The 13,160-nt window shown below is 49.2% G+C and overlaps 2 protein-coding genes across 3 annotated transcripts in view; one reads left to right on the forward strand and one right to left on the reverse strand.

Annotated features, from left to right (window-relative positions):
• znf330 (zinc finger protein 330) overlaps positions 1 to 13,160 on the forward strand; it is a 47,604-nt gene that overhangs the window by 11,037 nt on the left and 23,407 nt on the right. The window lies entirely within an intron of this gene.
• Positions 597 to 12,934, reverse strand: tbc1d9 (TBC1 domain family, member 9 (with GRAM domain)). 2 transcript variants are annotated; one of them, XM_057036858.1, is made up of 21 exons: positions 12,169 to 12,934; positions 9,021 to 9,131; positions 7,919 to 8,037; positions 7,609 to 7,837; positions 7,256 to 7,517; positions 6,434 to 6,641; positions 5,806 to 6,012; positions 5,565 to 5,729; positions 5,320 to 5,470; positions 4,550 to 4,764; positions 4,359 to 4,476; positions 3,994 to 4,279; positions 3,768 to 3,897; positions 3,554 to 3,652; positions 3,400 to 3,468; positions 3,039 to 3,279; positions 2,896 to 2,961; positions 2,668 to 2,754; positions 2,476 to 2,544; positions 2,213 to 2,316; positions 597 to 2,123 (listed from the first exon to the last, which is right to left on the reverse strand). In XM_057036858.1, exons 1-21 carry the CDS (start codon positions 12,287 to 12,289, stop codon positions 1,365 to 1,367), a joined length of 3,816 nt encoding a protein of 1,271 aa, XP_056892838.1. In that variant the 5' UTR covers positions 12,290 to 12,934; the 3' UTR covers positions 597 to 1,364. The 2 variants fall into 2 exon arrangements, with proteins under 2 accessions (XP_056892838.1, XP_056892837.1); XM_057036857.1 differs by having other exon boundaries at positions 5,565 to 5,732.

Consider the following 13,160-nt stretch of genomic DNA (forward strand, 5'->3'; position numbering starts at 1 on the left):
GGTGCTTCCAGGGTTTTCCAAGATTCAATCCTGAGCAGCCGTTTACCGATGCTGCAGAAACGCACATCTGCAAAGGGACAACGAGGTGATGTGATACTCAGTCTTGCTGCAATCAATGTTTCCACACATGTGAGGCTCCAAAACTTGATGAGCACCTTAGATAGGACAAAACTATATTGAAAGTCGAACTGATTGTACTGTCAATGTTTTGATTTTGAAGACTTTTCTGGTGCTACATTTTGTGTACAGTAATTAAATTACTTATTGCCTCTTTATTGTTGCTCTTGTTATGTTTGGGTTGGAGGCTGTGACCTAAAGGTTTCATGACATATGACAAAATCCCGAGTTGCGTGTGAAATACGTAGTTTTCCGCCACCTTGTGGTGAAGAGGGGGATTGCAGGAACTGAGCCTGCCTCCCGTCCCTTCTACCAGAGCATCTTCCAGGTTTTGTACCGGGGCTTGAACTGAGAACCTTCTGCTTCTCAGCTTGGTTCCTAACAAACTGAGCTACCGACCACCCTACCCTTCCCATTCATTTCAAACAAAAATCCAGACTTCTTGGAGACTAAAAAAATGAGTCAAAGACTTGCACTGATTCAGTTTATGCAGTACTTTTATTAGACGGAATGGGTGAGAATGCATACTTGTAAAATAACCTGGACACAAAAAGATTTACAGTCAACTGATATCAAAATATAAAAACAGTACACAAGAAAGCTAAAAACTTTTTAAAAAAAAGAAAAGCAAAATAAACAATTTAACTGGTAGTGGTGAGAAAAATAAGCAAATGAACTGGTAATAAAAATAAAGTGCAGGTTGTTGATTTCAGCTGATTAGTTTTAGTGTAATTATCACATTGTTTCCGCGCAAAGTTCTCAGGCCGTCACAAATGAGCGATCTATGATTAGAACTACATCAAGTTTGCTCAGAAGAGATTTTACACTACACAAACACTGGTGATTAACAGCAGTAACTGTAAAGTGAACAAGCAACATTTGGTCCAGATGTGTCGAGCGGTCGCGGACCAAGTCATCCCTATTGGATTTGTTATGCATCTGTGTGGACTTAAATCTACAGGTGGCTTAAAACGTGATTACAAGATGGACATATGCATAAAAGCACGGCTACCACATGGTCACACTGGTTTCATAGGAGCAAATCTTAACGTTAACGTCCAGTTTTCCTCCCGATGGAATCTGGCTGTTATAACAAAACTCCTTCACATTTGGTAAAATACTTTGCTAAGATTCATTCTATCATACACTCAGTTTACATTTACCTTCATTGTCCTTAAAAACTCCCCCGGGAAGGACCAATCATCATTTTTCGCTTTTACAATGTCCAACTTCCTCACATGAAGTCATCAGCCGGACAGAGAGATCTCATAGTCACTCATGGACAGCAGGGGGCGCCCTGATTTACACATGTTCTTGGCATTGGTGATGCTTGCCGCCACCTCCACGGGCTTCTCGAAATAATGCACCAGGGCTTGTTCGGTGAGCACAGAGGCCAGGAACTGCTCAAAGGTGATGGCCCAGTCTTTATCAATGCTGGCGCTGTGAGGAAGCCCTCCATCCTGGGCTCCGCCTCCCGTGGGGCGGTTCATTCTTTCCCCGGCGACCCCGCTGTCGCGACGCACCAGCACCGTGTCATCTGCGATGTCCTCGCACTGGAGCTTGTCGTCCAGCTCGTGGGAGCCGGCGCTGAGCACCGAGTAGGACGACACCGAGGTGTCGTCGTCTGAGATGAGCATGGCGGACGACGTGCCCGTGTCTTTGGGAGACGAGTCCTCCAGCTTGATGTCGTGCATGGCCGGGAGGTCGTCCGCTTTCTCCTCCTCGCAGGGACTTTTCTCGCCTGTAGGTATAAAGTCGCCACTCTGTTCCCGCTGTTGGAACATGTCATCAGACACCACCTGCTGGGCGCTCCTGGGATACACCCTCGGCTCCAATTTGGCCCCCATGTCGTGCTCCTTCCTGCCTAATGAGGAAAACAGCTTCCCCACTTCTCCCATTTCCAGCAGCAGACTGGTGACGGTCGCCGTGGCGTGGTAGAGCTCCTGCTCTGCAACGTCCTCGCTGAACATGCTGTACAAGGTCTTGCAGAGTTCGATGAACTGAGCCTGGGCGTGAAAAAGAAAAACCACGACCGCTCAGATTTTACCATCACTGGTTTGCTTCTCTCAAGTTAAGTGTAAAAAAACAGCTTCACCTGGTTTAGTTTTGGAAGATCTTTCGTGTTTTCTCGCTTAGGTTTGGTCTCTTCGTTCCACAGCTTCAGATAGTGGCGATATTCAGGAGTGTTAAGCTTCTTCACTGTAAAAAGGGCAAAGAACCCAACGTGCATATCAAGTTTCATGCGGCGCTTCCATGACAGCCGGCAAAAACAGGATTAAACTGGGATTTTGATTCATCTGTTGTTGGCGAATGAGGACACTATAATCTGATTTGATTCATTTTGAAACAACTGCCGACCTTTTTCAGTCTTGAACGTGACTCTGACGAAGCCGTCATCCTTCTCACTTCTGCACTTTGAGTCCTGACCTGAGAAGAGAGGAGAAGGGGGCCACGATTTAGCAGAGGGGATTCAACAGACTTGTCTGGTTTCTGCAATCTAGACACACATTATCTTGATCAGACTGTGCAACAGGAAGGTCAGGTCCTTACCCATCGACGTTTCCGGGGTGATATCTTCAAAGAAGTACTGCGTGGCCTCAAAGGCAGAATCTGGCTCTTCCTGTTCATGGGGGATTTCTGGGGGCGGAGGGGGAAAAAGCAAAGATTTAACCAATCTGTCTCATGAAAGCCTCATTTCTTTTATTTTAGTCACTAGAAACAAGAGCGTTAATCCGCAGGTCAACTTGTCGAGCACTGTGGGTTCTGCTGCGCACCCACCAGGCACGACGTGCATCTTGTAGAGGAGCTTCAGCTTCTCGATGAGGTCCGCGTGATACAGAACGCCTGAGAAGATGCGAAGAACATCTGAGATGCAGCAACGGCCCCGATTAACAGTGACGAAAGCACGTCGTTCCTCCTACCCAGGCCATTGATGAACTCTCGGAAATTGATGAGCCCGTCGCAGTTTTGGTCGAGCAGACGGAAGAAGCGCACGGCCAGCAGGTCCGACTGGGCGCCGTTGGCCCAGGGGAACAGCTGCTTGAAGAGCCCTTTGAACTGCTCCGTGTCGATGCGGTACTGCTCCAGGTACGGCAGGCTGGGGTCGTGGCGCTCTGTTGGGTTGCTGCTGCCGCCCCAGTAGCAGCTGGTCAGGTGCTCCGCCTGGATCCACAGGAGGGGCGTGACGAGAACTCGTTAGCGTGGCTTGAGCTCAGCGGCGCCGTGACCGCTGCCCTCCTTTCTGTCGTCCGATGTGTAAATTGTGAACGTGCAGACTCTCACCTTAAAGAGCAAAAAGAGCTCCTCCAGTTCGTCAATGCTGAAGGCGGTCTCCGTGACGATAGTTCTGACCTAAAATGTTTAATACGAAGAAGAGAGCTCAGTGTCCGATAACGTCCTTCGTCACATTCACGCGGAGCGTCGGGCGAATTCTCACCACGTTGCGTTTAGTCGTGTCCTCGATGGTCTGAATGACCCTCAGCCTCTGTTTGAAACGCATCTGCTCGATCACGTCTGCGCGGATGGAGCCGAATTTCTGGAGCAATGTCGAGGAAACGGGAAGGGCGGAGACATTAAACCAGTAAAACCAGAACATTTCAAATCAGATTAACGGGAAATGTGCGAGTGTCTCGGGAGGGTCGGTACAGTACCTCGTAGGAGCTGCGCACCAGTTTGAAGATGTCCACCTCAGGGTGTGGTTCCCCATTGTCTGTCAGCAGGGAGTGAAGGTGGGGGATGGGGGGCAGGGTACTGTCCTTATTGGTCACACTGTCCAAGTATCTTAAACATACACCAAACGTCACAACAGCGTCACGGAAATGCTAATACCTGCCCTCAGAGTGGCAGTTCTGATCCCTCTGGTCCCTCCACCCTTACCTTCCCAGCACCGTCATGGCCTCGCCGTCATCCTTGCAGCCCAGAAGCTGATGGATGCTGGCGTGCAGCACGGACAGCGCCAGCTGGAAGATGACCTTGATGCCGTCGAAAAAGAAGCAGTCCACCACCACCACGGCGCTCTCGAACGGCATCACGGAGAGGAAGATGGTGAGGAACCACGACAGCGAGATGGTGGAGATGACCCCGAGGTCCTGCATACAGTCGTACAGCTGAGGGACGTGCTCGCGGGCCAGCTCCTCGAACACGCCCTGATCCACCAGAGCTCCTGACAGGACAGCAGAAGACGGTCAGTCAGAAGGTGTAATCGCAATGACCCCAACATAGAAACACGCTTGTGTACAGACCTACGACCCTGGTGTTGTAGTAGTCGGGCAGCATCCTCTCACAGAGCGCCACCAGCAGCCAGAAAGCCTCCTCTTCTTTGGCGTAGAGCAGCAGCACAGATGTTACAATGTTCATAGCCTGCAGCGTTGAGGGAGGGAGAACAGAAAATGAAGCCCGGCTCAGAGGGTCTGGCAATTCCGAGTGCTAATACCTGACAGTATCCGATGTTTGGGTTTCTGAAGGCGTAGGCGGTGAGGACCCGTCGGAGGGCGGCGATGCCCATCTCATTCTGAAAGGCTGGGTGCTCCGGGAGCGAGCGGTGCAGGTCCCGCTCTATCTCCTCCGTTGCCAGGTTGTATTTGCCCATCGATTTCTCCACCAGGTCTTCGTAATAGCCAGGGTGTGTGGCCATCTCGTTGATCGCACCTTGGATGCAGAAATCAAACTGTTACGGAGGATTAAATCTGTAGATTCAACAGTTGTAGTCCAATTATGTCTCCCTCTTCTGGCAGTGCGAGTCCTTACACCCACATGTGACCATACACTTAGACGGGCAGGCCTGTTCTGGTGTCTACTGTTGTGTCTATCCTTCCCCTGTTCCAGGCAAACATCCCTAAAACCTCAGTAAACCAGTTCATGATGGAGCTCAGTCAGCTGGTTTTACCCACCGGCGTTTGCTCTTAAAATAAAGCACAGATAAAGTCTGAAAAGAAGGAAAGCTCATGTGACCGACTATAGCGAGGGAGGTGCAGCCCTGACAGCAGTCATCTGAGGTGCAACTAGCACTTCAGGAAGGAGGTGGAGTGGCCATAATGTTGTGACTTCATAAAGAATTCTTACAATTGAGCTAGACATTGAGTACAGTAAGGTAAGTACGGTAATAAAATAGGGCTGATGACATTTGACTGACGCGTTATCAGGGTCAATAAAGATAAGGCGGTTGTGTGGCTGTTGTCTCGTTGCATAAGGCCAATTCCTCACCAGAGAAGAGCAGCCACAGCTCTCCTCTCATGCTCTCGGGAATCCCCTTGAGGACCAGGTCCTTTGTCTTCTCGGTCCGATACATGCACACCCCCTGTCCGTACTCGGCAAAGTGGTTCTTCCACGCCTGCTCCTTCAGGAACTCCTTAGCCTGAGCAGAAGACGTCACGACACACCGAGGTCACGACAGGAAATCCAATGCTAACTAGGACTAAATATTTGTAGTTCGACACGGTAAAACCGACCAGTTTAGGGTTGAACTCCTCGGGTGAGCGGCGGCGGTACATCGTCATGAGGGCCTGCGTGGCCGTGGGCACGCTGCTGTCGTTCAGGTTGAAGGAGCGCTCCCCTTCGGAGCACAAACTGTTCTGTGGGCTGCTGGAGAGCAGAGATCCATGCTGGGAGTAAACCTGCTGGAGGCAGATTAGTGTCAATCTCCACTGATGGCGTTCCTGTGGATTTGAGGTGGGACCGACGATGGCTCACCTCATCGTCCGAGCTGTTGAGGCTACTGGTCAGTTCCCTCTCAAGGTAGATCTTAGAGGTGGTCTGCTGCAGGAAGTCGGATATCCGCTGGACCAGGAAGTCCCTGTCCTTCAGGTTGGCAAACAGGAAGGTCATGCGGTTCTTGGTGCTGATGGAAAGCGGGCTGGGCAGCACGCTGGAGCTGTCCGCCTTCTCCACAATGGTCACCTGAGACCAGATTCAACAAATCCAAGCACGACAAACACGTCACTATAGCAGCATCAACCCTGTCTGAGACAGGAATGGATACAAGAACCATGATGACTAATTTTAAACTGTATGAACGCTGACCAGTGAAGCTAACTGGCAGTACGGATGATGCTGTTAGTCAAGTAATGCGGTGTCATTTCCTTATAGTTTTCATCATTTTATCAAGAGTATCTGAACTATTTGGCAACCCAGCACAGTGCATTTAACAAATACGTCCTGCTCTTCGAAGGAAATTGCATTCTTGCGTTTTTTAGCACAAAGATATTTAGCATATGACATGACAGGGTGGACAGGAAGAGGTCGGCTCCGTCATTAGCTTGTCATCAGCTAAACTGCTAGCTGTCTACCTGCAGCCTCTATTCAAAATGATCAGACTTGCCTCTCGTAGAGGGATGATGAGGCTGCACAGCGTCTCTTCTTTGCTGGTGAAGCAGATGTAGTTGGTGGAAACAAACATCTGTCCCAGGATGTGCATCTTGTTAAAGGGAGTCCACAGGGTGCAATCCGTGTGCCCGTCCAGTTTTTCGTCTTTGGGCAGACGGAAGAGCGTCCGGTAACGCTCACTCTTGGCTCTGGCATCCAGGTCCCTGCAGAAAGGTGGGGGGGCACAGTTCAAGGTTTGATTGTGACCAACAAACCTTTAGTTGAGCTTTTCATCTATCTTTCATGTCTGTGGGTACGTGGCAACAGTGGATTATTCACGCTGGTGGTACGTCATAAAGATAAATAGATTAATCTACATAATAAAGTATCTGTGTAGTGGCTTTTACGTAAGAACAGCCCAAGATGAACTGATACTATTCAGTAAGCCTGCAATCAGGCTCACTTAAGTTGTAAAAGTTCATTGTTAAAGATCAGAACTTCTATTTACGGTCTGCTCAACAACAACAACAACAACAACAACAACTGAGAACCGGAGAGATGTCCTCAAACTCTTCCCAGAATACTGCAGTGACAGCTGGGGAACAAAAGAGCTGTTGTATCAAAATACTTTTAGCACTGGGAATTTGTTGTGCTGCAAACGTATCGCTAAGCAATAAAAGCAGATGCCAGAGTTCAATACAAGGTGCAGCAACATGGCTGAGCAACATTTTTAGCACCCTTGGAGGGGGTGTGAACACATTAGCTCTAAACATGCTAACTCAGCATTCATGAGGGAACCGCCCAGGTTTTCCCACCTGACACACGTTTCTTTGCTTACCGCTTGAGGGCCGAGACTTTCTTGGGCGACTTCTTCTTGAGTTTGGGCAGCGAGCGATCCTGCTCGAAGCCCTTGTTGTCCAGGAGCTGCCGCATGGCGATGTTAGCCAGCTGCTCGGCCAGCTTAAAGGTCTCGCCGATGTTCAGGAAGACGGAGAAGACGTACTCCTCCACCCGGGTGTTGACCTTGATGGCGTCGGGCAGCAGGAGGGTGGCGCTCTTCTCCAGCTGAGTGATTTCCGCCCAACGGACCACTAGTTTGGCTGAGCGTTTCAAAAAAAAAAAAAGAGAAAATAATTCTTGAAAAAAACCAAAAACACGAGGATAAAACGAGTGAAATACGAGAAATCCAACCTTCTTTTCCCAGCAGGTAGGAGTAGAAGCACAGGTGGTTGATGCTGAGGTACAACCAGCCCTGTCTCGGGACTTTGCCCTTCCAGTAGCTGCAGGAGTAATAGTTGACCAGCTTCTCCTCATCCGGCATCCCAAACAGCTTCCGGAACTTGGCGCTGGCCTCCTTGAACTTGTCCGTGTCGTCGTCCTCTTTGACGTCATGGTTCTTGTTGTACTCCGCGATGATCCCCTGCGGCAGCGTGGACACAGACGGACGTGTGGAAACTCAGTCCTCTCAGAAAACTGTGAAGTTTGTTTGTTCCGGTTTTACCTGGACTTTTCCTTTGACGAAGGTGGTGATGTCGTTCTCGTTCTCGAAGATGGAGAGGGTCTGCAGCAGGTTGTGCTCCAGCCACTCCCAGTGCTCCGTGATCTCCTTGCGAGAGCTTCCTGGAGAGCAGAGAGGGGGCGGGGTCAGAGCACTGAGCAAAAGTGAGGAGGTGTGGTCAGTGCTTGAGAAGGGCAGGGGGCGGGGTCAGAGCTTGAACATGAATGAGGGGGCGGGGTCCCAGCATTGTGCATGAATGGGGGCGGGGTTAGAGGATGGGCAGGAGTGAGTGGGCGGGGTCAGAGCATTGAGCAGGGTGACGTCTTTTCTGTTGGTAACACAAATATGGATCTATGGCAACAAACATCAGTAATCAACAATGTTAAAGCTCTTTTTTGAGCTCAAACCGCCTGCTGCGCTGTGTACCATTATCCCATGAGCAGCATGGCAGTAAGTGCACGCTCACTGAATTATCCTCGTCTGCCAAACATCTCCGCTCTGGCCTGGGGCACATACGTATGTCAGAAGAGCGGAGCGGTACTCCCATTTGAACATCTTTACAAAGCGAATAACGTGAAGAAGTAGTGTTCTGTTAATGCCATTCATTTTTATGGATTGCCATAATTTAGGGGACATATTACATGTATTACGGTATGTAAGGGCATTGCCGTGCACATCTAAGGGCTTAATTTAACTTAATACCTCTGGAGAACATGAGAAGATTTTTTACACCAGAAAGTCAAAAGACCTGAAAAGTTGGATAACTCGCGTTTCAGGTTGGACACTGAAATAGAACCTGAATATTTGGTCATTCTGGAAGGACATTGGCCACATGACACTGAAACTACTCAGGGCTTCATTAGAGGAACAGTGGAGGCACTTCCTAGTACTGGTGCACGGTGCCGCGAATACGCAGGGAAAAAGAGAAAGGGCTGGAGCAGATTTACACATTTTGGTGTGTTACATATTTCTTAATCCCGCAGATTAACGGAGATGATGTAATTCGTGGTGTTCAGCAGCATAAAGCTATTGCGAGTTGAAATTTGACTTAATTTGATAATTATTTGAAAGCCACATATCTATTACTCAATAAGGTGATACGCACCATGAGCTATGGTCCAATATACCAGGGAGTCTGGAGTCTGGTATAGGATCCTGTATGGTGCCACACGAGCGCTGGAGTCCAAGACCACGTCTAAGGTTCCCACCAGTAGACCTGTAAGAGTCCAGAGAAACACTTCTGGTTTCAAAAAAGATACCAGTAGACACCTTTACAGGTCAAAACCAACAAACCTTCACAGTCTGAACTCCTGACTGAGTGTCCTGGACACCAAACGCACCACAGTCACAGCAAATAACCAGATGTAATCATACCAGAGGCCCTGCTCATACCCAAGTGCATATCTTAGGTGCTTTAAACAAAGGGGGGGGAAGGGTGAAAACATCCTGTGACAGTTTTAAACATGATTCACCTTAAAGAACCTGCAAAAAAGGACCCATTACACCAGAAGGTTCCTGTATTTTTTTTGTTGGTTTCACACTCATGACTGAGGTGTCATTGAACCCGTGGATGAGCAGCGATCACCTCCGATGATAAATACAACTTACTCAGTCCCTCCACTCTGCCCCTCACCTGCAGCTGGAGCTTACCTGCTCTGTCTCCTACCTACAGGAAAACATAGGTGCGTCCTTCTGTTTCTTTGAGAATCGTTACAAAGAGCAGTGGCCGTTGACGCTTGTAGCCACTTTTAAATTCTTCTCTGAGGTGGTTCTGCTCGGAGGCCCGCACCTTCATGTTGAGCAGAGTTATTTTTGTTTTTTGGAACAGACTTCCTATGAGTCAGACAGCGAGAGGATGAGTGGGTGTGGAGAGGTGAGAGCAAAGACAAGCGAGACGAGATCAGCCGTTTCCTAAATTGTGCTTTGAGGACACAAACTCGGGACATGACTTCGGATTATCACCCTCGCTGGCATCATCGGTGCTTTCTACACCATGTAGTCAAGAAGAATATTGTTTCCAGGCCCGGAACGATGGCGACAGCCGTGTCAAATGATCCCAGTTGCTAACAAACGTCACTCGCTTGTCTTATGACCGTCTCCTCACATGAGAACAACACATTCACTGTCGCCGCAAACATTTAAAAACAATGAAAAACGTCTCGTAATCTGGATTTCGATCATGGAACTAAGGAGACAATGCAGCGTTCAGTAACAGAGACAAACCACTCCGCGTGGGCTGTGAACGCTACTTCCTCTTAGAGAAACAAAATAAGGTCGAAAATCAAAAGTGGAACGCAAAAGGTAACGAGGTCGCGAACAACATTGGGTTTGATGTGGGAATTGCAAAACAGCCGTGAAATTCACCTCCAGCATTTTGTTAACACAGTCTTGTGTGATGGTTTCAACAGGAAACTGAGGTGAGACCACCAGCGTTGCTCCTCCAGTAAGACCAGTAACACTGCAGGTGGCTCTGCCATCATGTACTGGTGCCACAAACCAACAAACAAACATCATGCTGTCACGTAACAAAGGTTCCGTTTATTATCTCACCCTCCCGTGAGAACAAAACAGGCTCATGAGCTTCACTTCTCCAAACTTGAGGCAGCTTCAGCATCTCCCGAACATCCAAGAGGGGGGAACAAAAACAGCGGTTTTGCTGTTTTTACATCCTCTTTCAACCAAAACCAGCTCGATGCTGCTATGCAGACAAAAGGCCCAGTGTCCAACCTGAGCGGTTCAGACCATCAGAACATCCCAACAGATCTGCTGATGCGTTGACAGATTATCTACGGCTGTTTCAGGCCGACACCCTTCCAAACGGTAACGACCTGCTTGATTGTGAAATGCGGAGTTTGATATGGATTATTGTGTAATCTGATCCCAGGACCGCGGCTACAGGTTACATAACAACTCAAATGACCGACACACACTTTTTATTGTTCCATTTTCTGCACTTTTGTTTGTGGGAAAATATAGATAATGATCCCAACACACTCAGAACCACCGCGAGGGGGGCAGAACATCCACCACAACGTCTGCTAGATGTTAGCTAATGTTACTCTGTTGCTATAGCTGCTGCTCTGCTAGCAGTTCGTGCAGCTACCTTAGCGGTGTCGAACCCAGTCCCACAAGGGCCGAGATCAACCCCCCTTAGGAGCTTCACAGTTCAACCCCAGATCACCACGGTGACGGTTCACTGGCCTCAGGTCTCCAGACAAGACAGCTCTGATGAGGGCAGGGAAACATGTTAGCATACTGAGCACGAAGCAGAAATTTGAGAAAAATTACATAACTTCCTAAAATTATCAGCATTTTCACAGTGTCGGCACTTTTCTAAAGCCTCTTCCAGTACCGACACCGGATGCTGAGCTGCAGATTTGCTGCGTTCGACGCTCCTGGTGGTTTCACCGCTCCTCAGAAGTGCATGTGCACCGTGCCAGGGTGACTGGGCACAAACTGGCACCCACTGCCAACCGGCAAGCTCAATAACAGTGACATCACCTTCCAAATGCATGTTGCACCAGGGCCATAACAGACAAGTGGAAGATGTCCAAATTTACATCTATAAAACAGATTTTGTAGGTGTTATTTAATGCTGGAGCTAAAACACGTGCAGGGGCTGGGTTATATTTTAATTCTGGAACAAACCCCATCTTCGGACATGAATATTTTGACTTTCATACGCAGTTTCTGTTAAAAAAAGGAAGTCTTTCCGTTTTGCAGCCAGCTGTGGTTCAGCTCCAACAAGTCCGAGTTTCAGGAGAAAACAGAAAGGCGCACTGTGAGACTGGCTCCAACCTGCCTTTCCTCTGCCCTGCTTGCTGTCTGACCCATTTTGGGAGAACCAGGCAGAGAATGGGAGGAGCTGAAGTGAGAAAGGGAAGAGGAGGAATGATTCAGCAGGGAAACAGACCGTGCTCAGTTGTCTGGCCATTAGCGGCTGCAGAAGCACCGCAAATGCAATTGTTCGCATGGCCGTGCGGAAGCCATTTCCCCTTAAATGAGGGGTCACCTCAGTCCAATGTCTCACATTCTGACCCGCCAGGCTGCGGATCTCTTGGACTTCGTCTCTCATGCGCGTTTGTCCCCCGTCAGCGCGACAGCTCAAAGGTGTCAACACACCAAAACAAACACCGCTGTTGCCCATTCAGGTGACAAACCACGTGTGGCAGTTGACAGGTCACGTGATCCACCAAACCTGATCACAGTCATTAATTATTTCTGATTCATCACGGACACTTGATCTAACTCACCTGCCAGCCCCCCGCCTCCCTCTCCGTGGCCTTTGCGCTTCTGAAGGATGAAGTATGGATTGGCTCTCTCGGTGATCCATAACGCGCCCGCCAGCAACACATCCTCGGGACTGATCCACATAATTCCGGTTTTTAGGGAAACATTGAACACTCAGGAGTGTCGACGCCGATCTAAAGCACTGATTCGCGCGTGACTTTGGCTAATTTAGCGTTGTAAAACACCTACAGAGGCCCGAGTTTCTCCTCCTGTTTGATGACCGAGGCGAAATAAGACGCGCGTCAAGCGTCGCTTAAATTGAGGCTGCCAGTCCAGAACTGGGCCAACAATGTCGAGCTCCCGCACACGAAGCCAGCTTCCTCCTGCAGCTTCGGCCTCCTCCCCCGGCTCTTAAACAATCGGCTTCTCCCGGGACAGTCAGCTGGACGTCGGTTGTCACACAGCGGCGGATCCGTCTTTGTTTTGCTCCGGAGCAGGTGCAACTGTTTGCACGGCCTTTATTCCGAATAATCCGATTCACAGCTGATCAGAACCAGCAGCGGACTGTGTGCGTGTGCGCTCCACGGTGCCGCGTCAGGCGTCGTGTGTGCGCGCTGAAAACAAGACGGCTGAAGAATAAACCCGACAGGAACGCTGCGGTCTCCTCTCACTCCTCCTCGTCTTCCTCCGCCGCTGCACGCACAAATACAGCGTGCGTGCAACGTCAGCGTGCGGGAGGCGTGGGGCCGCATGGACGGATAGTTATTTAAAAACAAGTCATGGTTCAGTTGTGGTTTAAGCGCGTAATTGAAACGAGCTGTTCTTATGAAAAAGATGGAACCATGGCAACGGGAAAATCCAGGTAAATCGGATTATCTAAGGGACCTCCAGCAAGAACAAAAACCCCTCATCATGTTTCCCTTTTAATATTGCTCAAAAAACTGGTTTAACCTGCGCAATAAAGCAGAAGTAGATCAGTATCAGTTTGACACGGGCTCTGCAGCCACTTGGGTGT

Source organism: Takifugu flavidus, chromosome 6 (genome assembly GCF_003711565.1).
Source record: "Takifugu flavidus isolate HTHZ2018 chromosome 6, ASM371156v2, whole genome shotgun sequence".
NCBI lineage: Eukaryota > Metazoa > Chordata > Actinopteri > Tetraodontiformes > Tetraodontidae > Takifugu > Takifugu flavidus.